Consider the following 26,588-nt stretch of genomic DNA (forward strand, 5'->3'; position numbering starts at 1 on the left):
AGTTTTTTGTTAGCACTGATTTAACTTATCTCGGTTTCTCATTTAATTGTTAATGTTTTTGTTTTAAAATTTTCATATGGTGATTATTACGATGTCTTAATTTTATGTTTTGACTTATTTCTTTACGACATTCTAAAATATATTTAAATGACAATTAACTTAAGCGAGGAAAAAAATCATTTAACTTTAAAAAAAAAGACAAAATTTTTTATTTATTTATTTATTTATTTTACAAAACAGGTTAAAGTACTCTGCAAAAAATCCTTGCAGTAATGTTAAGCATTTTATTCTTTTTTTCTCATTGCGAATTAAATTTAAACCCCAAATTTAACAATTCCTTATTGAAAATGAGGATTCAAAACTTATTGTAAAGCTATATTTTTTTCGAATATAATAAAAATTTCGAGCGAAATTTTTCCCCTAAAAAGTGGAATATTTTCCAATAAAAACATTCTATGAAGAGCTCTAATGTGTTTTACTGATTACTTTTATCAAAATTAGCTTTATTACAAACAGCTGATTTCGAAAATGCCTCAGATAAGAGCTGACAAATCATTGCCACATTCTATAAATCCTTTTAACCTGTCCTTTTATCTTTACAACTAAATTTCAGACCTCAAGGGAATAAAATTTTTCATTTTATTCAGGAATCACAGATATGATTTACTGTTAGTGACAAGTGTTCATAGTTAACATCATCTCATTATTAACATTCAGAAATGACATCGTTTTTGAGAGATTTCTGTCTGTTTCAGTAGTTTAATTTTTTTTCTCGTTCAAATTTTATTTATAGTGTGTATATCTAAAATTTTTTCATTAATATGCTTTCTCATTGGATAATTTTCGTATTATGTACAGTAACGTCGGGTAAATTGATTTCCGATCATTCAGACTTGAAGTTGATACTTGTACAAATGGTAAATATATATTAAAATTTCTTTTATTTTCTTAGTTCACAAATTGTTTTTTGATGATATTCTGAAACAAATATTTGAAATTTAGGAATCCTGTTTTTTAATTGGTCTAAAAACGAGGAAGTAAATTGAATTTTTTTGTCCCACCAAAAACAAAAAATATTTGACATAACACTTTCGAAAGTTATTTAGTTTCAAACTTAGTCCACTTAAAAAATGTGTCTCTGAATTTTTTATTGTATTTAATTTTTGCATTTTAGTTTTTGTGTTTTTCATAGGTTGCTTATTTCGGGAAGTTGGCGAAATCTTGATTGGCAATAAAATTTATTTGTTAGGAAATGGTTGAAACTTGTATTGCTATGCGTCACACAGCAATGAACTTTCCTTGAAATGTGAATATTTAAGTTAATCAGAAGATTGTTAAAAATTAGATGGATAATAAAAACTATAGGTTAAAAAACAATTGAAACTTCTGTTTTCATGTGTTGCAATGAAAGGAACAACGCGTGACCGACAAGATCTACTAGTTATGATAATAATAATAAGTAAATAAATAAAAAAACGATTGTAATTAGTTCGTCATGTATCGGCAAGTCCAGTGTTTCACTTTTAATGTGAACACGCTAGCTTGTTGGATAATGGTCAAAATTTTCATTGTCAACAACAATTACTGTTTAAGATAAAAAACGATTGAAATTTGTTTAGTTATGTATCACCAGAACCAGTGCTTCACTTTTAATGTGAATACTCGGCAAATGGTCTAATTTTTGATTGACAGTATTGATAAAGAAACGTTTAAAATTTTTGTTGTTTTGTGCTATCCGTCTTAGAGCTTCATTTGAAACGTGAATATTCCAGCTTGTAGGAAAATGGTCACAATTTCAATTGACAATAAATTCAATTGATTAGGAAACGTTTTAAAACTACATTGTCGTGTGTCTCCCGGCACAAGAAGGTAGGAAAGTGGTCGAAATTTTTTTGGCTAGGAGACGATTGAATTTTGCTTTGTCTTACGCTTGTCATATTTGGCAGGCTAAAACTGGAGCTCAAGAAAAAGAAATTCCTTATCACTATTTTCAGGCACAGTCGCAACTTACTTGCAAAGTGTATACAAGTAGGGCTCAAAGCTATACTCATATTCTAAATGTATACCTCCATTTTAAAGAAGGATACAGGTTAGAAGCCATTTATGCCCTAAACATGTAGGCTTCGAAGCGTTACTTTAAAATTTAATATCTAATATGTCTCCTATGCATAATAAAAAAATTGGTCTTCTTTTTTGATATTTTCAAACAACAACTCGAATACAAAACTACATGACACCATTTTGAATAACGCAAGTAAAACCTATATATGGCCCTAAAATATAAGTTTAGCTGCAAAAATTTATGAAATTAACCTTAAAAGTCAGTTGAATAACTTACTATGTTTTAATAGAAAATTCTTTAGTTTTGAATGTCTTTTTCAGACTTACTTACTTACTTTATTTAACAAAAGCTGGGCACCTGGGCCGCGCAGAAGACCCATATCCCATTCATCCTGAAATTACAGTAAAAATTAGAAAATATAAGCAGTTTGTATACAGAGTCTCTGGGGTGACTGATATTGTAAAGCAAGCACCTTGCTTGTTTAACTGAAAAGAAAGTGAAAATAATTCTAAGCAACTTGCTATAGTAAAGATGGCTGTGTATTTATTGTCCACATGAGGTAGCAGGTTTGAATTTCAAGGCTATAGAAAAGATGGCTGTGAATCTATTGTCAACATTAGGTACTAGGTTCAGATTTCAAGTCTGTCTTTTTCAGACAAAATTAAAAGTTTGTATGGCACCATTTTAAAAAATGAAGCATTAAAAAACGATTCATGTCCTAAAAATATAGGTTTCGCTAAACAAATTGGGGCAATTAATTTCTAAAGTGTCTTATAACGTAAAAACGAAGACATGGTCCCATTTTGAATTTAATTTCTGGCAGAGAACTACAATTCGAATAAGAAATATAAAGTTACATTTTAAAAGAAAACACATGCAGGAATTCACTAGGTCCAAAAAATGTAGGTTTCTTAACTCCTTTTTGAGAAATTAATTTACGAAGTGTTTTTGTTGTGTACTTGTAACACTTGAAATAAATAAAAATTATCCATAAAAAAATAAATAAATAATAGTAGTAGTATTTTATTTACGTTTCACTACAGCTAGCTGCACAATAAGCTATTGGCGACGGCCTGAGAAACATCCATGAAGATGATCCAAAGACATGCCATCGCAATTTTGTTCCTCGACATAGGGTATGGCTCCCTCACTTTCGTAGCCGGACGATCTGCGCCCAATGTCTAGCACTTTTCGTAGAACAGTTTATCGAGGACAAATGCCTCGCACCCTCGGTCCCTTCAAAGCCTGATCAAAGTAATCCAGTACCCGCGCCCTGATTACAGCCAGTGATGCTTGACTTTGGAGATCTACAGGGAACAATAATGCCTTACAATCAGCCAACTGTAGGATAAACAAAAACAAAAAATTTCACTCTCGATATCAAACAAATTTTTTGCCTTTCATTCGATTTGACATCGATTGAGTCTTCGATTTTAGATCTTCAAAGAAAAATTACAAACAAAAACTATCAAAAACACACTATTGTTAAGTTTTTATTTTTTCAATTTTCTTGCTTCTTGAGGTTCAAAAACACAAATTAATAATAGGGTAAAGTAAATTTTTTTTTTAAAAAGTTGACTTCTTTATAAAGAATTTTATCTTTATAATAATTTAGATTCTTACTTGCTTTAATGTTTCAGCTTTATCGACACGGGGATCGAGCTCCTCTTTCACTTTATCCAAAAGATCCGAATCCAGAAAGCTTATGGCCAGAAGGTTTGGGATCATTAACCCTGGTAAGCTAAAAAAATATATTACTCATATTTCAATTATTTAAAATGTGTAGATATATTATGATATCTATTATTAACAATACATCATCTTCTGACGTTCCTGAGTATCTGAGACAAATTGCTCTTGAATTGATCAACAGCATTCCGAGTGAGGCAACTCTTATTTATACAGATGGCAGTAGGAATGCCGATTCTTGTTCTGGCAGTGGTGTCTTCGTCAGATCCAATCACAGCTCTTACCATATCAAGTTGAGAAATCCTGATCACTGCTCTGTCTTTCGCAGCGAGCTGATCGCTATAGATGCTGGATTGGGCGCTGTGCTTACTTTTCCTGGATCAAATGACATCTGGATTTTGAGCGATAGTAGGAGTGCAATCCAGCACCTTTCGGATTGGCATGGGGTGGGTGACAGTGATGGAGTTTCAATTTTAAACAAGCTGAAGACCCTTTCTTTCTCCCATAATATACACCTGCAATGGATCCCATCTCATGTCGATGTTGAGGGTAATGAGATTGCAGACTCCTTGGCTAAGAGCGGAACTGATCTGCCCCTGCATTCTTCGGCACTTCTGACTTTCTCGGAGCTCCACTCCCGTTTTAACAGGCTTCGTGATCCTGTGGCCCCTCCTGTTCATCATTGGTATCAGTGCAACCGCCCAGGTGGCAGCCTGACCCTTCAGTGCAGCAGGCGGGATCAGACGGTTATATCAAGATTTCGAAGCGGTCACCTAAGAACTATGTTGTTCAGTAATGGTTCAAGAGTTTTCCCTGTTTGCACTAAGTGTAACGTCCAACAAGCTATTCCTGAACATATACTTCAATGCCTAAATATCTCTAAAGTGGAACTCTTTTCAGATCCACTTTTTGTTACAGACTTGCTCAGAGTCTCTGGAGTCATGGACTTGGTTTAGCTCCGCTAACCGTGTGGGCCAGCAACAACAACAACAATAAATCTTTTTCGTCTAACCTTTTTATTGATATGTATATTCCAACAACTACGGAAGTTCCATAGTTTAAGAAAACTTTTTCTTAATAGTAGCAAATATAATGCATTAACATTTTAATAAATTGGCAGAAAATATTTTCTGTCTACCACTACATGTTACTAATTTAAATAGACATATAAAAAGGTCGAATGGTTATGTTATTTAATGAAATGGTGCCAATTGTAAAAAAGGCATCCAATCCTGGGATTATTTTCAACACAAAGCTCGTTTGGAATCACAACTCGATCACATTCCCAACAATGCTTCTGGTGCGTACAACAGCGTGCAGCAACTAAATCAAGACTTCAACTGTTCTAAAAACGCTTACTTTACATTTTCATGGTTTGACCAATTCTTTCGTTTCCATCCACAGCATAGTGTTTTATCACAGAAACTCAACTTAAAAGAATAACAAGATTCCAAATTAAATACTTTAAAAAATAACAGAAGCACTCAGATAGATCAGAAATATAAATATTCATACAGACCTGAAAATTGATTTCTTCCAGCACTTCAAATTGAATAGGCAAGTTAGACCTAGTTCTTCCAACAAGAAGAACTGGTTATATGCTCTGATTTAACGTCGAGATGATTTCGATTTGTTTTAATCATTTACGATGATGTACACAACCACTAGAAATAATACTTTGTAATAAAACCAAATGTTGAAGTGCGTATGGTATTATATGGGTAAGGGTGTAATAATTTACGCTGAAGTACACAACCACTAGAAATAATACTTTGAAATAAGCTTAAATGTTGAAGGGTGTATGGTATCATATGGTTAAGGCGGTAATCATTTCTGCTGAAGTGCACAACCACTAGATGTAATGCTTTGCAATAAACTCAAAGGCTGAAGAGTGTATGGTATCATATGGGTAAGGGGGTAATCATTTCTGCTGAAGTGCACAACCACTAGATGTAATGCTTTGCAATAAACTCTAAGGCTGAAGGGTGTATGGTATCATATGGGTAAGAGAGTAATAATTTCCGCTGAAGTACACAGCCACAAGAAGTAAAACTTTGCAAAAAACCCAAATGTTGAAGGGTGTATGGTATCATATGGGTAAGGGTGTAATCTTTTCCGTTGAAGTACACAGCCACTAGAAATAATTCTTTGCAAAAACCAAAATGAAGGGTATGCATGGTATGATCTCGATAATAGACAGATTTTATTGGCTTTTCATTTCTGTAGATGTATGTTACGATCTCGATTATTTAATTCTAATGGCTTATAATTTTTATTGATATACTTTTGTCATAAAAAGTACTTGGAATAGCACTATAAAACAAAAGATATCAGCTTATATGCAGCTTATATTTATATTTATTTATTTCTATTTTTTTGCGTATCTAATATCGATTATAACCCACTTCTCTGTTATGTTCCAGCTTGGTAAAAGACAGCATTACAATTTAGGGAAGTATTTTCGTGACTTTTACAAAGATTTCAAAACATCCAGTCCATTAGAGGTAAGTTTACATTAAAATTCAATATATTACTAGAGGGCTTTGTCTAATCCGCTTGCTTCACTCCCCAACCCTCGAAGATTGCAATACAGTTATATTTCATCTTGGCAATAAAAATTTTGTTACATCAAAATTAAAAAATATATATATATGAGTTAAAGATCCCAAAATATTTCATTGTTGCAGATTACTACATCAAAATTAAAAATTTCTAAGTTAAAATTTCCCAAAAGTTTTATTTTATTAAACATTTTTACTTTATTTAAACACATCTTAAGTTTTATTGGGGTGGAATTTAATCCTAATAATTTTTTTCGGCCACCTTAAAGAATATGTTAAAAACGTATATTTTATTAATTGCCGTATAACCTTTGAAGAATGTAATTTAGAATATTGAACGCAAATTAAAGGATATGACATTTATTTTGGAAAGTAATTTTCAAAATAAATAAATTAATAAAATATGCTTTAGATTTTACGTTACAGAGAGTTATATTTTTAGTTCCCTTTAAACTAGTTTTTTTAACCCTTTTTTGTATATCGTCCTTTTAAAGGGTTGCTGGAGGTTCCTTTTTAGCTCCAAAAAAAGTAGCCCCAGTGTTTAAATTTTAGGATATGTTAGGCCAAAACGAGACTATTCTAAGTAACTATCATAATTAATTAATACGATCTGAAGTCGAAACAACAGTGCTTTTTTATATTTAAAGTGGTAGGTAGGTGGTGGTAATATTTACAAAATGATATTTACAATATGGTAATACTTACAAATAGGGATTATCACCATCGCAAAATTTTTTTCAACTTTAATTAAAAAAGAAAAGGAAAAATACGCTTCTTTTCAAAGAAAGTTTGTCTTTTTCGAATACATTTTTAGGCTTTTTTCTACCAATGCAAACGCAATTCAAAATTACATTTACATGATTTAAAATCACATACCGTGATTCCTATTTACGCCATTTAAGATCACGCATTGTGTTTCGTATTTTCACGATTTTATATCAAACATTGCGTTTTGTATCCACGTGATTTAAAAGTTACTATTATGGTGCACAAAGTCGTGGTGGCTCAGGGGATAGCGCTTTCGTCTTCCAATGAGGTGAACTGGGTTCGAATCTCGGCGATGTCTGGTCGATTCGAATTCCACACCCGGCTCACACCAACCACAGTGCTGACGTAAGATACCCTCAGTGGTAGACGAATCATGGTTTAGAATCCCATTGCCGTCAAGCTAACCTCCATGAAGGAAAATTCCTTCCGCTACTTGATCCAGGAGTTCCCTTGTCTTCTGGATTGGGTTTAAAATTATAAGGCTACGGAGTTGAGCATTGGTAGCCGTAAACCCGAAATTGTGTCGATTGTTCAATGACGGTTATAAAACAAAATTACAAAAAAATTATGATGCTCGTTCAACTGACTTAAAAATAATGCATCATAATTCGTTTTCACGCGATTTTTTAATCAAATGTCGATATTCGAATTCAAAGATTTTGAAATGAAAGATAGAGATTCGTGTCCACGCTATTTTAACATCACACATCGAAATTCGTATTCATAAGATTTTAAAATCAAACATCGAGGTTCCTATTAATGCGTTTTTTGAAACAAGCATAGAGATTCGTATTCACTCGATTCTAAAATTAAATGTCGAGGTTCGTATTCACGTGATTTAAAAATCATACTTTGAGATACATATTCACGCAATTTAAATAAATAAAACAAACATTTAGATTTAGCATCAATATTTTTTATTAGAGCGTGGATATCATTCTGCTGTTAAATGCTTCCTACATGCACTTTTTTCTTGTTAAAATTTCCTGTATTTTAAAACTGTTTTTGCGCATGGCATTTTTGGACGTTCATTTTAATTTTTTTTTAATTTTTTTTTATTTTTTTTTTAAACAAACTAATCCCAGTGGCATGAATCAATATCAAGTTGTATAAAAATTAAAAAAATAAAAGTTTTTTTTAAACAAATTTCGTCAAAATGAGGAGAGGATGAAAAGTTTGAAACTAGATACAAGAGTGTTACAATCTGTGCAGAAAGTTTTTGTAAATGAGATCTCGTGTTCGCAGAGAGTTTTTAATTTTATCTAAGTCTATCGTTCAGTTCTGATTTATTTATTCTTTCTTTCATTCATCCCGTATGAAGATCAGGCATTCAGTTAGTTAATAAAATGAAATATGCATGGCATTAATGGTTTAAAATAGTAATGGTTCATTTTATTATTACCACGTTTATATCAACTTGCCTTCGTGTATGTCTATTCGGGGGGAATTTCGTAACCGATTTTAAACTAACTTCCCGACTAGCTACAGACTTCAAATTTGGTACATAGTTCAGAATTGGATGACAATGTATGAAAATGAAGAAAAAAAAGACATACAAAGTAAAATAAAATTAAAATTAAAGAAAATTTAATATTTTCGCGATTGTCTTGTGTTGTCGATTCGATTATTTCAAAGTAGTGTCATAGGTCAGTTGAAAAGTTTGGTGTGCAGTGAGTGAAAAAATTGAGATTTTGGAAGTGAGTACAAGAAAAATAAAAAATAATAATAATATTTTTAAAAACCACTTTTTGTAGTAGAGAATTAAGAGACAAAAATTTGAAAAACGAAAAACGTGGGGCTCATGAAATACACAACAGTACATATACACATACGTATATACATTTTCTTACTCATACACATGCACAACCACATACACATCCTCATTCAGATACAATTTCAGATATACATACACATATTCTCATGAGCACACATACTGTTACTGTCATGTATTTCATGTGCCCCACGTTTTCAGTTTTTCAAATTTTGGTTTTTTAATTATTATTCTCCACTACAAAAACGTGGTTTTTGAAAATATTATTTTCATTTTTATTTTTTTTAAAGAAAATCAAGTCTCTGACACCTTCAGAAATATTTTTCATTCGGCCATCAAATCATGAAAACTTTCTAAATAATTAAGTTAAAATGAATAATTCTTAACTTTAGGTTAATGTCACAAGCGCAGACGATGAGCGGTGTCTCAAAAGTGCAGAGGCTAACCTAGCATCATTTTACGCTCCTCGTAAACCTTGGAAGTTTGATGAAAATTTTGACTGGCAACCAATATCAATTCGATATCTTCCTAAAAATATAGATAAGGTAAAAATTTATTCTCATTTTGAAATTAACTCTTGTGTTCTTAAATTGTTTTTATTGCTGTTCAATTTTTATGTATTTTAAAGTATTTACAAACAGAAAGTGATTGTCCTAGAGCTGCCGAGGAAGAGTTAAGAGTTGCAAATACACCAGAAGCAAATGAATTCAATGCAAAACACCAGGTAGGATTTCGTGTGAATTATGATTATTTAAAGATTTCATTTTTTGAATATGTTAACCTTCTGATTACTAATTAAAAGCATTATAATTAAGAGCAAATAAAAAGAATTATAGGTAGGATTTCATATGAATTATGATTATGTATATGATTCATTTGTTGAATATGTTAACATGCTGATTACTAATAACAAGCATCATAATCATAGGTAGGATTTCTGCACAAATTATAATTATTTAAATGTTTCATTTATTGAATATGTTAACATGCTGATTACTAATTAAAAGCATCATATTTTTGTCGCATGCAGGATGCGTAGCATGAATGTCATATCGGTAAATGCGAATGGTCTTAAACAAAAAAATTGCTCCCCAGATCAGCTCTACTTTTTCTGAATTTTTAATTTTGTTTCAAAGCCTATTTGACCGATTCCCTTTTGAAATTTTTCATTTACATGTGTAAAAAGTTGTATATCTTATTTAATTTTTTTCGAGTAAATTAAATAATAAAAAATAATATATTTTATTTATATATAAAATTATCTTTGAGGGATAAACGCGTTTTATTTTGAAAATGTTTTGATTTTTTTAATATTTTAATTTTTTTAATAATTTACTTCATTTTTAAGTCTTTTGGCGAATTTTTCGTCGAAGAAATGGCGAAAAACTTAAAAAGTAAAATTTACTGTCTGAAATTTAATCCGCTTTCCTGTTTAACCATATTTTGCTGATCACTTTTAGTAAGATTAGTAAACTCATCTTGATTTATTTATTTATATTAATGTATTGCTTTGTCTAGGAAATGTATGATTACTTAGAAAAATACAGTGGAAAGCCGATCACCGGTTGGAAACCAGCTGCTTTTCTACGAGATAATATTTGGATTGAAGTAAGACATTTTCCTGTTTATTTCGTATTATGTCTTGTAGCGTTGTTAATAATTAAGTAAAAACCGAAAGATAAAAACTAGATAATGATTCTAAAATATATTGGGAAACGAAAATATCACTGCATTTTAAAATAGTGTTTGTAGATTAATGTTAGACCCAAATGAAAAATGAACACGCTTGCTAGAGTCAGAAGTATAATAACGAGGACGGCATCACTCTTCATTGTTTTGCCCTGAGCAAAAAAAAGGGACCACCCTGAATAACTTTTGTTCTAATGATCGGATCTTCATGTTCTAGGTCTCAATATTAATGGCTCGAGGGACTGACGTCGAATATGCTAATTAATTTGTGCAGACGATATTTTAAGTTACAAAACCATACACAAAAACTTAATTTCTCTGAATAATTTCTCTCTCCTTGTTTTCTTTTTTTTCCAACGGGTTCATATTCCTGATCCCCAAAATGAAGGGGATCCCGAAAAAGTACTTTTAGTAAATATTTGCTATTTTTTAATATTTTATTTAATAAAGGTCGATAAAATTTTGAATTATAAGATATAATATTTTTGCGTCATTTCAAAGAATATAATTTTACATAGCAAAATACAAAATTTGGGCGCAATCGGTCGAATAGTTCCTGAGAAATCAAATTTTTGAAATTCAATTTCTCAGGAACTTTTCAACCAATTTTTCTCAAATTTTTTATTTTATCATGTAAAAATATCTTATTTAAAATTATGCAAAAAATTTTATACCTTACAATTCAAATTTTTTTACACTATCATTAAATAAAATAATAAAAACAGTACATATTTAGTGAAAGTTATTTTTTGTATAGAATTATCTTTGGATAAATAAATTTTGTAATCTGGTGCATATGTTCTTTAATTCGCTTTAAAAGCTCATGAGATATAGCGAAATGCGCCAAAAGTAAAATTAACTTTATGGGATCCAAGTTTTAAAGGGCTCTCCTGTTCAAACTATTGGGATCATATTTTTTAGATTGCGACTACCTTCTATATTTCTGGGGTCAGAAATTCGAATTCGTCGAAAAAAAGGTATGTTTATTCGGAGAAAATACGTTCTTGTGTCTGATTTCGTAATTTAAAATATCGTCTGCACTTATTAATTACCAAATTTAAAATCACCCCTTCGAGCTATTAAGTTTGAATCCTAGAACGTGAAGATCCGAACATTTGATTTTTACGCCAAATGTTATTCAGGGAGGACCGGTTTTTTGCTCACTGTTCGCATATGCACGAATACATGTGAATCATAAATATGTAAGCATATATGTTATATATGTATACGTGTGTACGTATAACTGAATGTGCATAATTAAGTATGTTATGCACACTGCGCAGAAACCTCGTTTTTGGCATTTAAAGATATTCTTAAGCCACTTTAAAATGGATCCATCCCATTTAGCGTCAAATATTTGCTTATGTGATCATTGCTTATCACAATCGGATGTAAAGAATTGGCGTGAAAAATTTCGTAAAGGGCGTTCTTCCATACCCGATCCACCAAGATGAGTTCAAGCAGAGGCTTTCGTCACCAAAGAATCCATTGCTGCTCCTCATGAAATGATTAGTGGTAATGAGCGAATTAAAACTCCAGACACCTGTGCAGCTCTTTGAAATGAAACAAAGAATGATGCAATCATTCCTGATACTAAAAGCCTCGCTTCTTCACGTTTCTCTACTCTGGACGCATCCTTCTCAGCTTAACTTTATATCCACTTCAAATGCTCTCATCTGACCTGATTAATCAGTTATACACAGTCTGCGGTGTATCTTTCATGCTTTTCTTTAAAACCACATGAACTGACATTTTAACTTTTCTGACGCTATCACGATTTTTATACATTTAAATTTTGCTCGCTTATCATCGCAACTTCAAACACAAACCAACTTTTTAAATTCTTACTTATTTTTTGGTTGCTATGAAAACCTGTTTTTTTGTTAGAGATTATTTAGCAATAGTGTGATAAGTCAATTATTATAATATTGCTTTCGAGTTTTAAATAGTTATTTCGTATTCATTACTTCAATTGCACATGCTGACTGGAGTTATAATAAGATTTTAAAATTAAAGTAAATACAACTATTTGTTGTGTGTTATTAAAATGTTAATTAGTGAAGTTAAAATAAAGTATTGGTCTTAAATTGTTTCTTAGTTGGTTGTTATGGGAGATCCCTTAAGAGATGTTTAGAAAATATATATTGGCGACTACTTTTTTTCTCCTCCATTAATTTGAAAGTTTAAGAATTTAGAACAGATGGAAGTATTTAAAATTAATAATTTAAATGCAGATCAGTTATTCTGTTCAATGTCAATACGTTGTGGTAGTTACAATTGCATTACTGACTTCAATAACTGAGTTACAATAAAGTAAGTTTATTCCCCCTATTGACTTGTTAGTTAACTTATGCACTTCTATTTCGTTGTGGTGGAAACTAAAATTTAATGAGGCAAGAATCAGAAGCTGCTAGACAGCTCCAAATAAAAAAGCTATTACGCTTATAATATAATGAAATTAAACAGTGCTATAAATTATGACGGATGCAAAGATTAAATAGGCAGACTATAAAAGAAAATAATGCTAGCAGTCGTAGGAATTAAGTTAAATTTAGGATGATTTAATTTAAGCAGAGTTCCCAAATTTTTAAAAATCGTTATAAAATGATATTTGAACGGAATAAAGTTTTTAGTTTAGTCAGCATTTGAACTCGATTATATGCTACGTGAAGGAGTAATGTTTAAACATACGTGGCTTGTTCTATGAATGCGTTGTATAGAGTCGTGGTAGCCGTGACTAGAGAGTTGGACTCTTGATCCGGAAAGGCCGGGGTTCAATCCTTTACTCCACTAAGATCCACCAAGTCGTGCTTGAAACATCTGTGGATTCATCCTGTGTTCGGTCGCTTAGCAATAGCATTGGTACAGGGATCTGGAGAAAATTATCTCCCCCATCAAATCTACGTCTAAACTGAGGAAGTGGTCTCACAAATTGGTAGTGCTGCCTTCTATCAGTTGGGTTCTGAACTAAGACGCATTTTCACCTTTGCGGTGTTCTCTAGTCAAATGAAAGGCGCTCCTTCCTGAAATAATTCGCGGAAGGTCAATGACTGGCGTGTTTGGCTCGTCCAAAGTTATTATAAACAGCATGACAAGTTAAATACTCAAAATTAAGGAAGATCAGAATAATTTTAGGACGCCCGGTGGCTGAGAGGTAGGGCTTCGCGCTGTCGTGCCACAGGTCTTTGGTTCGATCCTCGGGCCGAGCAAGGTTGCAGCCTTTCATCCCTTCAGTGGGTCGATAAATGAGTACCAAGCATGCTTGGGGACTAAACACTGGGGGTTCCGCGTTCGGCTGACCACCTGACCGGAACATCTGCTCCTGCACCCCAGAGCCCAAGGTCGAGAAAACTGAGATGGGCAGAGTAGACCTTGGCCCTCTGTGGGCTGTCGTGCCGCTGAGTTTACTTTTAGAATAATTTTAACATACTTTTTTTTAAGTACCACAGTGTTTTGACAACTCAAAATCAGCAGTTTTGCGGTTTAAATTCAAAAGCGAAAGCTGAATATAACTAAATTTACAACCTACATGTAATAAAATTAGCACGACTGTTTTTATTTTTTAAGCACCAAGTGAATCCATATTGTGATAGTCTATTACTAATTTTTCAATTCAGTATGTGTGATGTAACAGATTGGTCAGGACTGGGATAGAAATCTAAAAAGTGGTATGTTTGACGAAAAAAATTTATTTTGTTAATTTCCATCTGTCAAAATATATTTAGATTTTAAAACTGGCTAGCCCAGTCAGAGAAAATTTCTAAAAGCTCGATGATATTATTGAAGACGCGTTTTAAATTTTTCTCGGTTGGGGTACCCCGTATTCCAACTAAACAAAGTATTTTGGGGAACCTGAGCATGAAAAAAGTGTAAAAAAAGTCAATATATTTTTTTTTATGTGTGCATATTAAAATCTTAAATATTATTTTTCTTTTGGTAGATGCGATATAACCTTACTGTTCCTACCTGGGTTGAACCCTATTGGAATGAACTGACAGAAGTCAAAGATTTAGCCTTTTTTTGGATTCTTAATTCTCCACTTCTTCAACGCCTAAGAGCCGGTAAGTGTCGTCACACTGCTTTTATTTTCACTCAATATACATCAAACAAATTTTTTCGTGTTTTACAAATCAAATAACTTACTTTCATTGCTAAATCAATCAGGCGATAACACGATAGTTTTGGAGTTATGACCATAATGTTCCGAAACAACAGTGAGAAAGAATACTAAAGAACCGTGAAAGAAATGGGTAAAAATAATGACACCATTTACGGAACTTAATTAAATCCTACAAATGCTCACAGTTGCTAAACATGCGGATTTTAAACTAGAAAAGGTAAAGCAATGCGTCTTCGAATACTCTTTTAGAATTCTTAGCAACCAGCTTTTTCAGTTTTTCCAAAACACTTTAGATTTCGAAAAGGACAAAATATTGGTCGATATTTTTTCTTTACAAAATAACTTATTATGGCGAACACAAATATATTAAATGTTCGAATTTTGACTCCTTTTTGTTTACATCTGTTACATTTTGAGCATTAGGAAACCTGTATTAAAATACTAATGACACTACTATTTTCTTATACTCTTTTTAAAGGTCCTCTCCTTCAAAATATGATTAAAACAATGGAAGACAAAATTGAAGGTATAATTCCAAATCTGAAGTTTCAAATATTTTCATCGGTAAGTTCTGAAAAATTACTCAGTGTTATTAAAATTTTGAATTTTTTTTTTTATTTTTTTTTTTTTTTTTAATTAGACTGTTGATTGATCTTGAACAACGAAAACAACGATCTTGAAGACATAATTTTGTACAATGACAGTTTTTTTCAAGGTGATAAAAAAAACTTCTCAGAAGAAAATTTCTCTCTCAAAACGTGTCAATTCGATTTAAATGATAAATTCATAGTTGCTTCCTGCATAGAACTAGTAAAATCCTGACTTATCAACAGATTATAAAGTATAGAGGGTGTTCTATAATTACCATCTAAAATGAATAAATTTAGAATCCTTGTCAAAATCCTTATAAAGTCAAAATATAATGCTCTCGAGGGTTCGCAAATCAATATTTATTCAAGGGGGTGGATATTACTTTAATCTGTCGAATCCCTTGTGAGAAAGATAGAATGATAATGTCTAAAGAAGTTTGATTATCCAAAAAAACTTAGGATGTTTCTAATAATCAACGTTTCTACTTAAGTTTCAATTTTTACAGTGTATGCTTTTTTGGCTTCTTTTTGACAAGGGTTCTAAATATATATATTAAGAAACATAATATATTTTTTTAGGATCCTTGTCAGAAAGAGTAATCATTACGAAATATCCTTTATATTTGCATATGTAAGTTTACTGCAACCGTTATTTAAATGGTAGAATAATTTTTTTTTCGTAATAATAAATTCTCTATATCGTTTATATATTATATATATAATTGTCATATGTTTTTTTTTTCTATAATCTGTTGCCTACTACTCATTTTGGATAAGAACCATACCTGAAATATTGATTGAACCCTTTCTTCGAGAGAGATATGCTACTTTTTATTTGTTTATGAAAGCAGGCTGAGCTGGTATTAAAACTAAACGTTTTATGTTCCAATTTTTATAAATTTCCGTCGTATAAATAAATTTTAACTTCCTATTTTTTTATACATTAGTCAAAATTCAAATATAATTTGTATAACCTGTTCATAGCTACAAAGCTATCCAAATTTTGTAACGGATTTTTTTTTTCAATGTTTAAAGTGGAAATGATATTTATGTTTTAACATATAATTTTTGGTTTAATTGTTTAAATTTCAAAGTTTTTCTATTACTGCAAAGCATAAATATTTCAAATAAATAATTTATAAGGCCAATTATTGCGCTGAGACATTCGAAAGTTTTTGTGAAAAATTTACTTTTACAATTGTCTATTTGAATATTTTTTCCTTATCACTACAAAAATGTTATCATAGGAAGCAAAACAGGTAGCAGTTTTGATGTATACCTCAAATATTATATGCCACGGTTATAACTTACCAGGAAAAGAGATATCTGGTTGCCCGAAACGGGATTCAAACCCAGGATCTTTCTGAGAGGAGGTCGGCGCAGTGATCACTAAACAGATTTTAATATATATGCAGGAGTTGAATAAAATAATGGAAATACATACTGTGGGGAATTAATTATTGACTATGTCAACCGTCATCTATCAAAAGGTACTTCATGATAAAATTAAGTTAACATGTCTTATATACTAGTGAATTGGTATTTAATATTTATAGTGGAAGTTACGCCACATTACTCCCCTTCCAGAATTGTATCTGTGATAGAATTTGATGAATGAATGCTACTAGTTGATTCATGCTGTTTATTTATTTATAACATTTTTGCTCATTATATATATATATATATTTTCTTTATGACATTTTGCTCGTTATTTTTTTGGTGCTTTTTTATAGCATTTTGCTATTTTTTTTCCTCATAATTTTTTTTGTTTGTTGACCAGGAGACTTTATTTACTTCACCAATTTTTTTTTCAAGCAGTATATTTTTAAGTAAATCAACTGTTAAAGTGGATCATCCATCGATATTGGCATGTTCTTATCACGTCCGCAGGTCACCAATGTGGGGAATTAATTATCGACTATGTCAACCTTCATCTATCAAAAGGTACCTCATGATAGAATCAAGTTAACATGTCTTATATACTAGTGAATTGGTATTTAATATTTATAGTGGTTGGTAGTTACGCCACAATACTAACTTTATGTAGACAATTTTTCTTTAAGTAGCAAATGTTTTGGAAAACTTTTCATGGAAAAACAGTTGGCATATTTTTAAAAATCATGCTTGAAACTTTTAGACATTCTATCATTTTTACTCAACCAAAACTCAAATCACCTAAAATGAGGAGAGGAAGTTAATAAAATGGTTCTAGCTTTAATACCAACAATTTTGAAACGATTAAAAATGATTCAGATAATTTATATGCAAATACGCTTAGAATTATATAGTCGTATTGAACGATGACAGAACAACTAAAAGAATCTTTTTGGCAAGGCCAACTGGAGCTAGAAAGAGAGGCAGACCCCGACTGGGATGGGCGGATTGCCTCCAAAGGGACTTTACCACAATCAAGGTCAGAGACTGGAAAGCCGTGGCACGCAGAAGAAAGGACTGGTGCAGTCTTCTTGAAAAAGCCAGGGTCCACCCAGGACTGTCGAGCTACTGATGATGATGATTAAAAATGGAAGGAAACTTCAAACGTTCATTTTAGTCGATGCAAATTTTGCATGTGTAGAAAGGATGCCATTTCTAAAAGCTTCAAGTATGATCTTTCAATCTTTGTCAATGGCAAAATTGTTAATACACTTAGAAAGATCATGCTTAAAGCATTCAGAAACGATGGCACTTTTACCCATGCAAAATTCGGATAGATCAAAATCAGGGAAGGGATTTAATAAATTCTTTTTAATTTTAATACCAGCAATTTTGAAATCATACTGAGGATTTCAATATTTATACAAAACATGCTTTTATGATTATAGTGGTATAGGAAAAATAAAGAAGCTTTTAACCTCCCACTCTCACTTCGGTCCATGCAAATTTTGATTTTGTAAAAAAGATACCATTTGTAAAAGCTTCAAGCATGAAATGTCGCATTGTTCCAACAGTTTTGCCATGTAAGATCTTCGGAAAAATTTACTGATGAAAGAAAAGTTACATAGAGTAAATTAATAAAATAGCGGTAAAAATCACATTACAAAGTTTATATAGAGTTAGTATAAAAGTGTTTCTTTTATTTTGAACAGCCCCCTGAGTATACTATGCATAAGTTTAAATTAAACAAAAAAAAGTGGTAATGACAAATTATTACTTTTTCATAAAAATTACTAATGAAGTAGTTTTACTATTAATTTTTTACCAAAATAATTATAAAAAATTTATAGCTAGTTTTTTTTTACAAATGCCAATCACTTATTGGCTGCATATTGCCTCGTGGTACCTGACGGATGATATTATTGATATCTTTTCTGTTCGTGGGCAACATATGCTATTCGCGATCGCAACGCTCGAATACGCCATCTGGGGAGAAGACCAGTTCCATGCCTTAACCTTTTCCTCTTCCCTTTCCCCCTCTTTTCAGTTGAATAAGAATGTACTACAATATCTTCCTCTTTTTTAATATTTTTCGTATTTAATTGTAAAAAACATTTTTTTTTAAATTACCACGATGCTTTCTTTTTGAACTATGTACAATGTAGTTTTCATTTACATATAGTTTCCTAACTTAAAAGCTTTTTATTTCGAAAATTAAGACGGAAACTAACGTACTTCCTTCACCTATGACTCTCCACACGCTAATGATGAAAGCATACGAAGTGTTGCCATAGGTAGAGATACATATATTATGCCATATCGATCTAACGTTTCAACTTCATCCCAATAACGCAAGAAGGACAGACAGACTGAAATTACGTCCATGCCCGAAGCGGGGTTGGATTTGGAACCTTCCTGTATGAAGTTAACTCCTTAACCTGTCGGCTTATTGTTCAACTTAATTCTATTTAAGATAAGACAATATTTTTCTTTTAATAATAACTACTTCTATTTTAAAAATAAAACATCCGTGGTTTGTATCACTTTCTATGATTGATTTTTAAATTATTGATCTAATACATAAGACTTTTTTTAATTGCTTTGATAAATGCAATTACGAAAAAATATGTTTCTTATCAATTTTAAATTTTTCAGTTATTTTAAAATGAAACTTATGTAAATTTGGTTGTGATAAGGTTGTCAAAATATATGTTTTTTTCCCTTCTTCCTTACAGCACGACACAAATTTAGCCGCCCTCTTGATGTCTTTAAAACTTTTTGACCTGAAACAGCCCCCTTACTGTGCAACTGTTTTCATTGAGCTTTACAGTGGCATGAATGATACATATTTTGTTCGATTGCTTTACTTGAACTCCACAGATGTTGAAAAGATTTCCCAAACACCTCATATTCTGCAACTTGAGGGATGCAGTGAATTTTGCCCTTTGAAGTACTTCACGGAATATACGAAGCATCTTATACCTGATGATTGGGAAAAAGAATGTCAGTTGCCAGAATCCAATTCTCAAAAGTTTGAAAAAGAAGGTAAGTTACAGCTTGTAGTTGGGTTTAGTTGTTATCAAAATTAAAAGAGAAATGTTTCAGAAGAAAATACCTAGAAATGTTTTAATGGTTTAAATACTTCGCTGTTTTAATCGAATCATGATTTTTAACAAATCGTTAACGTGTTTAACACTTTAAAAAAATTGATATAGCTTGATTTGCGCTATTAAAAAATATAGCTGGAAATGCTATTAACAATTTTTAACTACATCTATCATTGCATTTATCTTTAACTTTATTTTAACTACAGATATCCATTATAAACATGCATTTCAAGCAATTTTTATTTTCTTAATAAAAATGAACGCAACTTTACGTGCTTAAAAAAATGGATATGGTTCAAAATATGTGTATTAGAAAATGAAAATAATTTAAAATACTTGTTCGAAAAAATAGATTAAGCTTAAAATACTAGTTTCACTATTAGTTATGTTGGAGAAACGGAATATGATTTAGTTATCTGTTTAAATTATGCGCGCATTATATGATTCATTTTGAATAAAAATTAGTAATCCAAGAATCAAATTTCAAATTTTGCTTTCTGTATGTGACTTGATGTACTCCTTTTTTCAATAATGGAAACATGGAGGACTTTGTGACCCGACAGATTAAACGTGCACCAGTCATCATTTACTACACGGAAAGTCTTTGGCCGGCGGGGGCTGAACTAACGACATCTTGGACTACGCCCTAGCAACCAGGTTATCCCGGCCCTTAGTCATTTTTACTAAATATTAAAGTGGTTGTAAAATTGAGGATTCACAATTGACATAATGAAATTTAGCAATTCGCACAATCTTATAGAAGACTGACTTTGCATATTGAGTTGTTTTAAATACTTTTTAAGTTTTAAAAATTGTTTTGCTTTCTTATTGGATATTATCGTTTTATCATCGTATTACCTATTATCGTTATACTACTATTATCGTTCTGATTAACCAGAAATTCCGGTTGATAACACTGCATTTGTTGATAAGTGTCGGCCACTTGAGCTTAAATGATGTTTTTTTATTATTTATTTTAACTATTATTTAAGTTATTATCAAAACAAGATGAGAGAATCGATAGAAAATGTCTGTAAAAAATAGAGAAGTAGGAACCGTTTTCCTCAACATTAATAATTGTTTTCTTTTTCTATTCCAGAAATAAGATTGGGAGTAGTTTTCCTTGCTATTGTTTTCATAATAGTTACGGTAAGCTTTGCAGCGGCTGTTTCGAAAATGTACTCCAACAACAGAAAGAAAAATGCTTTTCTCATATCTATACCAAACTCTTGAAAAACTGATGTTGAAAATTGTTAAACACACTTTTAACCTTGGCTGAAAATTGTTAAATTCATTGTTTCATTAATGCTCATTTTCATAATATAGTTATAAATTGCAAAATGATGAAATACTTTAAAATGTGATATTTTAATAAAACTGAAAACTTGTTACTATGTTATTAGCATACATATAAAATTAAAGGAGGACATTTTGTGAATTTTTAATAATTTTTTACAATGAGGATTTCATTTGAAGCTTGTTTCAGATGACAATGTAAGCGTCAAATGTTTCAAAAATACCCATAGGTGTGAAGCTAATAACAGTAAAATAAACACTAAACATTTTTTAAGCAGCATTTGTTTAGTCTAAACCATGCGACGTTAAGAGCATATATTTTGTTTACAAAAACCAAAAGACAAAATAGACAAAAACCAAATAAGAAAAAAAAAAGTTGTCAGAAACGAGTTATTTAGATTTTTCAAAAAGTTATGCATAGCTTTATTTTCTTGTGCACAAAACTTATTTTCCCCTTCTAGTTAATTAAAAATATATGTATACGATTGCTTTAATATTGAAGGATTTAAATAAAAAGATGGATTGAAATTTAGAATTTTATCCAGCAACTTCGCCTAAAAGTTTAATTTCTTACGAATTTTTGAATTTGAGATACAAATGTAATTTGGTAGTTTCAGTGCTAGTTTAAAAATACCTAGATACAGTAACTATAAATACAATTACAAAAATGGAAGTAAACTTATAAGTCAAGACTTAATTGATAATTCCAGGAGTACAAATGATTAACTCTCCTGCCTGTAGCATACGCATATGGCAACTTGTTGAGACTTAAACAAAAGGACTTGTGGGCTCAGAGTCCTAGTCCTAGTGTTCTGATTTTATTGGGCACCTGGGCCGCGAAGCGGCCCCTATCCCATTCATCTGGAATTTTATATCAGTTTTGGTTGAGCAATGAGGTGAGCAGGCAATGGAGTTGCTTTTATGAATGTTTCAAGCTCTTTGCTTGAATAACTAAAAAAGAATCAAAAATAAATTGAGCAGCTTGCTCTAAACTGTGTTTGTTTGATTTTGGAGTTGTTCAGAATTGTATCAGCATGAGTAAACGTTATTTTCAGAAAAGTTGATGAAATTATTTGTTTTGATAGTTATGATATGAGGCGTCGGAGGTGAAATGTGCAGCTATTGGTCTGTAGTTTTTATCTTTGATATAATTTTCAAATTTAAAGATTTCATTAAAATTTGCTGTTTTACATTCTATGGCTTTATCGAAAAAATCTGCATTTAGCTTGTATATATGCTGTGATAGAGTTGGTATTTTGAGATCTGCATGTATATTGGTATTCCGGATGAACCATCTTGCACAGGTTATTTTTCTAAGGATCTTGTTTTGGCATTGGTTTAATTTCTTCAGTAGATGTTGAGGTATCGTTGTCCAGGCAGGTGAGGCATAGGTAAGTATTGGGCGGATCATTGCTGTATATAGTAGCTTCTTTAGTTTAAGTGACATATTCTGATTATATATTAATGGTTGTATGGCTATTATTGCTGCATTTGCTGTATCTATTGTGCTTTTGATGTGATCATTCCAGGTGAGTTTGCTATTGATTATAAGGCCAAGATAATTTGCTTTTTTAACTATTGGTATTGGTATGTTGAACATTTTTGGTTGAAGTTGTGGAAGTATTTTAATTCTTCTTTTTTGTATAATTAATATTTGTGATTTTCCAGCATTTACTGCAGTTTTCCATTTTAAGCACCAGTCTTCTATTTCGTCTATATGGTCTTGTAGTTTTTGAAGAGCATGATTTGGGTTTCTGGATTTAATAATAATACCGGTATCGTCTGCGTAATAGGCTGTTATGCTGTTATAATCGGCTTTGTTTATAGGAAAATCATAAGTGTATAATATGTATAATATCGGTCCCAGAATGCTGCCCTGTGGTACTCCGGCTGTGATGTTTCTCTTTGTGGATTTTTTGTTTTTGATGGTGATTTGAAATGTTCTATTAGAAAGATAGCAGGATAGGAGTTTGATTATGCCGGGTGGAAAATTCAGCTGTATGAGTTTATATATTGTACCAGTGTGCCATACTTTATCAAATGCTTTGGATATGTCAATCATCAGGAAGGCTATTGTTTCTTTATTTATGATTGCTCTGCCAGTATAGTCTATTATTCGGAGTAACTGTTTGGTGGTATCTAGTTTTTGTCGGAATCCATACTGTTCGTCGGGGAGGGCTGTAAGAAGTGGTTTTATTCTATTGTAGATGATTTTTTCGTATATTTTTCCAAGTATGTTAAGTAGACTGATTGGGCGATAACTCTCAGTGTGGGCTCAGAGTGAGTGAAGATAGGGCTTTTATTACAGAAGGAACTGTTTGGAATAACTTCCGGCCACTGATTTCTGTTCAGTTAGAAAAAGTCTATCTAGTTGGATACCCTATAACCCATAATCTATCCGCTCAATATCCCACAGTGGACTGATCATTAAGGCACGGTTCCCAGCAGATCACTGAAATGGGTCGAAGTCGGTTGGGTGACCACTTGGATCAGTCTGCGTAGGAACCGAGGGTTTGCGGTATAGGTCCTCGTTAAACTGTTCTACCGCAAAGTGCTCGACTTGGCGTGCAGGTCGTCGGGCTACCGAAGCGGGGGTGCCATCCCATCTGCAGAGGATCAAAATTGTGATGGCATGCCTTCGGATCATTCTCAGGGATACTTTCCAGACCGCCGCCATTCGCCCATGCCCATTGTGCAGCTCTAGGGTGCCGGAAATGAACTACAACTACAACAACTATCGGCGCAATATTTTGAGTGATAAACTGTTATAATTTACATTGTCTGCCTCTTTTTATTTTGAGTGCATAACCCTGTAGATTTGTGATCGAATTTTAGATTTGGCTTTGTCTTTATATGTATACTTTATGATAAACAGTAAGTACATTGTAAAGATGATACTTGTTGTTGTTGTAGTTCATTTACGTCGCACTAGAGCTGCACAATGGGCTTTAGGCGACGGTCTGGGAAGCATCCCTGAGGATGATCTAAAGACATGCCATCACAATTTTGATCCTGTAATGAAGATACAATCCTGCGTATATCTGTCAAGCAATTAATGATTAAGATAGAAATCCGTCGATTTATGAGCCAAAGTGATAAATATACTTCAAGAATTTCAACACAATTAAAGAACTGCGCATAAGTGTTTTATTGTAGAATATGATTTATATTGCAGACAGTAACAACTTTGAATTCACGATAACGTTAGTCGTTAATAATAATAATATTTTCAATAGTAAAAACGAATGCCTAAAGTTTGTAGCGTGCTGACTATAAAATTCTGTTTTTGATCATCTAAGCACTTCTGCGCAATTTGTTTGTAAGCATTAATATTCTTAGCCTGAGGCGGGGTGAGATTGTCAGCGCCATCTAATTTTCAAGTTTGAGGCTAGATTTCACTTTAGGACAGCCTTAACTTCAGGCATAGACGCGTGAACTCTTAAAGAGTTTCTGAACTTCTGAAATGTTTCACGTAAAACAATTTCTTTATAAATAAATGTACACATTGTAGGCAAGAGCAACGTTTCAAAGATACAACATAGAAAAATAGTCTGCTTTACATGCAATACTTCAAACCTTACAGCTAATTCAACTGTTCCGGGTAACAAGCGAAACTTAGAGATTGATAGAAAAATAAAAAGGTGTGATATAGAGGGTAATAGGTGCGCGTTCTGAAGTAATTGAATAACATCAGTCTAGTAATAGTAGGATAGTAGTAAATAATAGTATTTTATTTACATCATGCTAGAGTTGCCCATTCGGCTATAGGCGATGATCTGGAAAATATCCCAGATGATAATCCGAAGACATACCATTGTAATTTTGATCTTCAACAAAGGAGACCGCTCCCCTGGTACGATAGGCCGTTAACCTGTGTGTGAAGTCGAACACTTTACGGTAGATCAGTTTAATGAATATCGATACCGTGCACCATCGGTTCTTACGCAGGCACATTAAAGTGTCAACCACCCACTCACTGACCGCTACTAGTGATATTTGACTTCGATGATCACTTGAAAACTGCGTCTTTTGATGAAAACCGCTGTTGGAATAGAAAAAATATTGTTTTTCACGCTACGCTTTAAACTTTTAACGATATTACGACCATGCCGGGAAGCATGCGTGACCTGGAGATTGATAGGGAAGAAAAATAAAATTGTGATTAAAAGTGCAGCAAGTTCGTACTGTGAAGTGACTAAATAAAATCAGTCTTTACGAGTCAGCCTTTAAAACTAGAATAAGCTATGACACAACTTAAAAGCAAGCACTATCTTGTCAAACAAAAGTTTGAGTGTGCTACTCTTCGAATTGTGTCATAAAATGTCGTACTTTCGTACGTACATATTTACGTCCACTAGATCTGCACAATGGGCTATCGGAGACTGACTGGGAAACATCCCTGAGGATGATCCGAAGACATGCCACCACAATTTTGATCTTCTGCAGAGGGGATGATTCTTCTGCTTTGGTAGCCCGATGATCTGCGCGTGAAGTCGAGCAATTTACGGTAGAATGACCTACGGAAACGAGGGCCGATACCGCACACCTTCGGTCCCTACGCAAGCTGATCATAGTGGTCAACCATCCGCTAAATGACCGCATCCAGTGATGCTTGACTTCGGTATTCTACTGGGAACCATGTCTTTACGATCAGTCCACTGCGGTACAAATAAAAATTAAATAGAAACTTAAAAAATCTAAATCATTGAAAAATTTATAATGATCGTAACCCTGCAAAATTATTTAGTTCAAATTTTATCGCAAAAGAATCAAAAACTTAATCTGTAAAATCAAATATGTGTTTTTTTTTAAAATATAATTAAGCATTATAGAATACTTCAAATTTTCAATTGAATACTTTTAAATTTTGATGAAATAATTTTGTCAAGTGCTTATCGCTTAAAAATTAAAATGATTGCAGTAATCAAGGGGATCGGTGTACGAAGCGAGTGGATGTTACCCTTTCACCCCCCCCCCTTTTTTTTAATATCTTCTAGGGAAACAAAGAAAATTTCACAGAAGAGGGGCTAATACTAACCTGTCCATTTCCCTGACTATAAGGGCCCGACATTTTCCCAAGCTGAATAAAAAGCTATCTAAAGGTCAGAATGGGCCATATTACTCCAAACGTAAGCGAAAGAAGAAAAAGAGGTAGATATTTTGCTTACGTCGCTCTAGATCTGCACAATGGGCTATTGGCGACTGTCTGGGAAACATCCCCGAGGATGATCCCTTGACATCCCATCACAATTTTGATCCTTGCAAAGAGAATGGCTCCTCTGCTTTGGTAGCACCACGACATGTAAGCGAAGTCGAGCACTTCACGGTAGAACAGTTTAACGAGGAACGATACAGCACACCCTCTGTCCCTACTTAGGGTGCTCAAAGTGATACCCCACCCGCTTAATGACCACTGCCAGTGACGTTTGACTTCGGTGTTCTATTGAGAACTGTGTCTTCGGCATCAGTCGACTGCGGGACATGAAGAAAAAGAGAAGGAAAAAGTAAAGAGGAATCAAAGACGGACCAAAGCATTAAAACTACAAAAGAAATTATAAAAT

The 26,588-nt window shown here is 32.5% G+C and overlaps 1 protein-coding gene across 1 annotated transcript; it reads left to right on the plus strand.

Moving 5' to 3' along the window:
* Window positions 1-569: 569 nt before the first annotated feature.
* On the plus strand, window positions 570-21,125 carry LOC107456987 (lysosomal acid phosphatase). The gene is made up of 10 exons (XM_016075001.5): window positions 570-917; window positions 3,703-3,798; window positions 6,175-6,255; window positions 9,244-9,396; window positions 9,480-9,575; window positions 10,370-10,459; window positions 14,481-14,601; window positions 15,139-15,224; window positions 19,360-19,669; window positions 20,831-21,125. Exons 1-10 carry the CDS (start codon window positions 822-824, stop codon window positions 20,962-20,964), a joined length of 1,263 nt encoding a protein of 420 aa, XP_015930487.3. The 5' UTR covers window positions 570-821; the 3' UTR covers window positions 20,965-21,125.
* Window positions 21,126-26,588: the final 5,463 nt, after the last annotated feature.

Source organism: Parasteatoda tepidariorum, chromosome 10, assembly GCF_982258835.1.
Source record: "Parasteatoda tepidariorum strain Cologne lab strain chromosome 10, Ptep-v5.0, whole genome shotgun sequence".
NCBI lineage: Eukaryota > Metazoa > Arthropoda > Arachnida > Araneae > Theridiidae > Parasteatoda > Parasteatoda tepidariorum.

Bases quoted from the DNA above. Each gene is read 5' to 3' on its own strand.
- LOC107456987 (XM_016075001.5), top strand. From the start codon at position 822: ATGCTTTCTCATTGGATAATTTTCGTATTATGTACAGTAACGTCGGGT. The intron at 15,225-19,359 runs GTAAGTTCTGAA...TCTTCCTTACAG, and splicing joins AGTTTCAAATATTTTCATCG to CACGACACAAATTTAGCCGC. The intron at 19,670-20,830 runs GTAAGTTACAGC...TTTCTATTCCAG, and splicing joins TCAAAAGTTTGAAAAAGAAG to AAATAAGATTGGGAGTAGTT.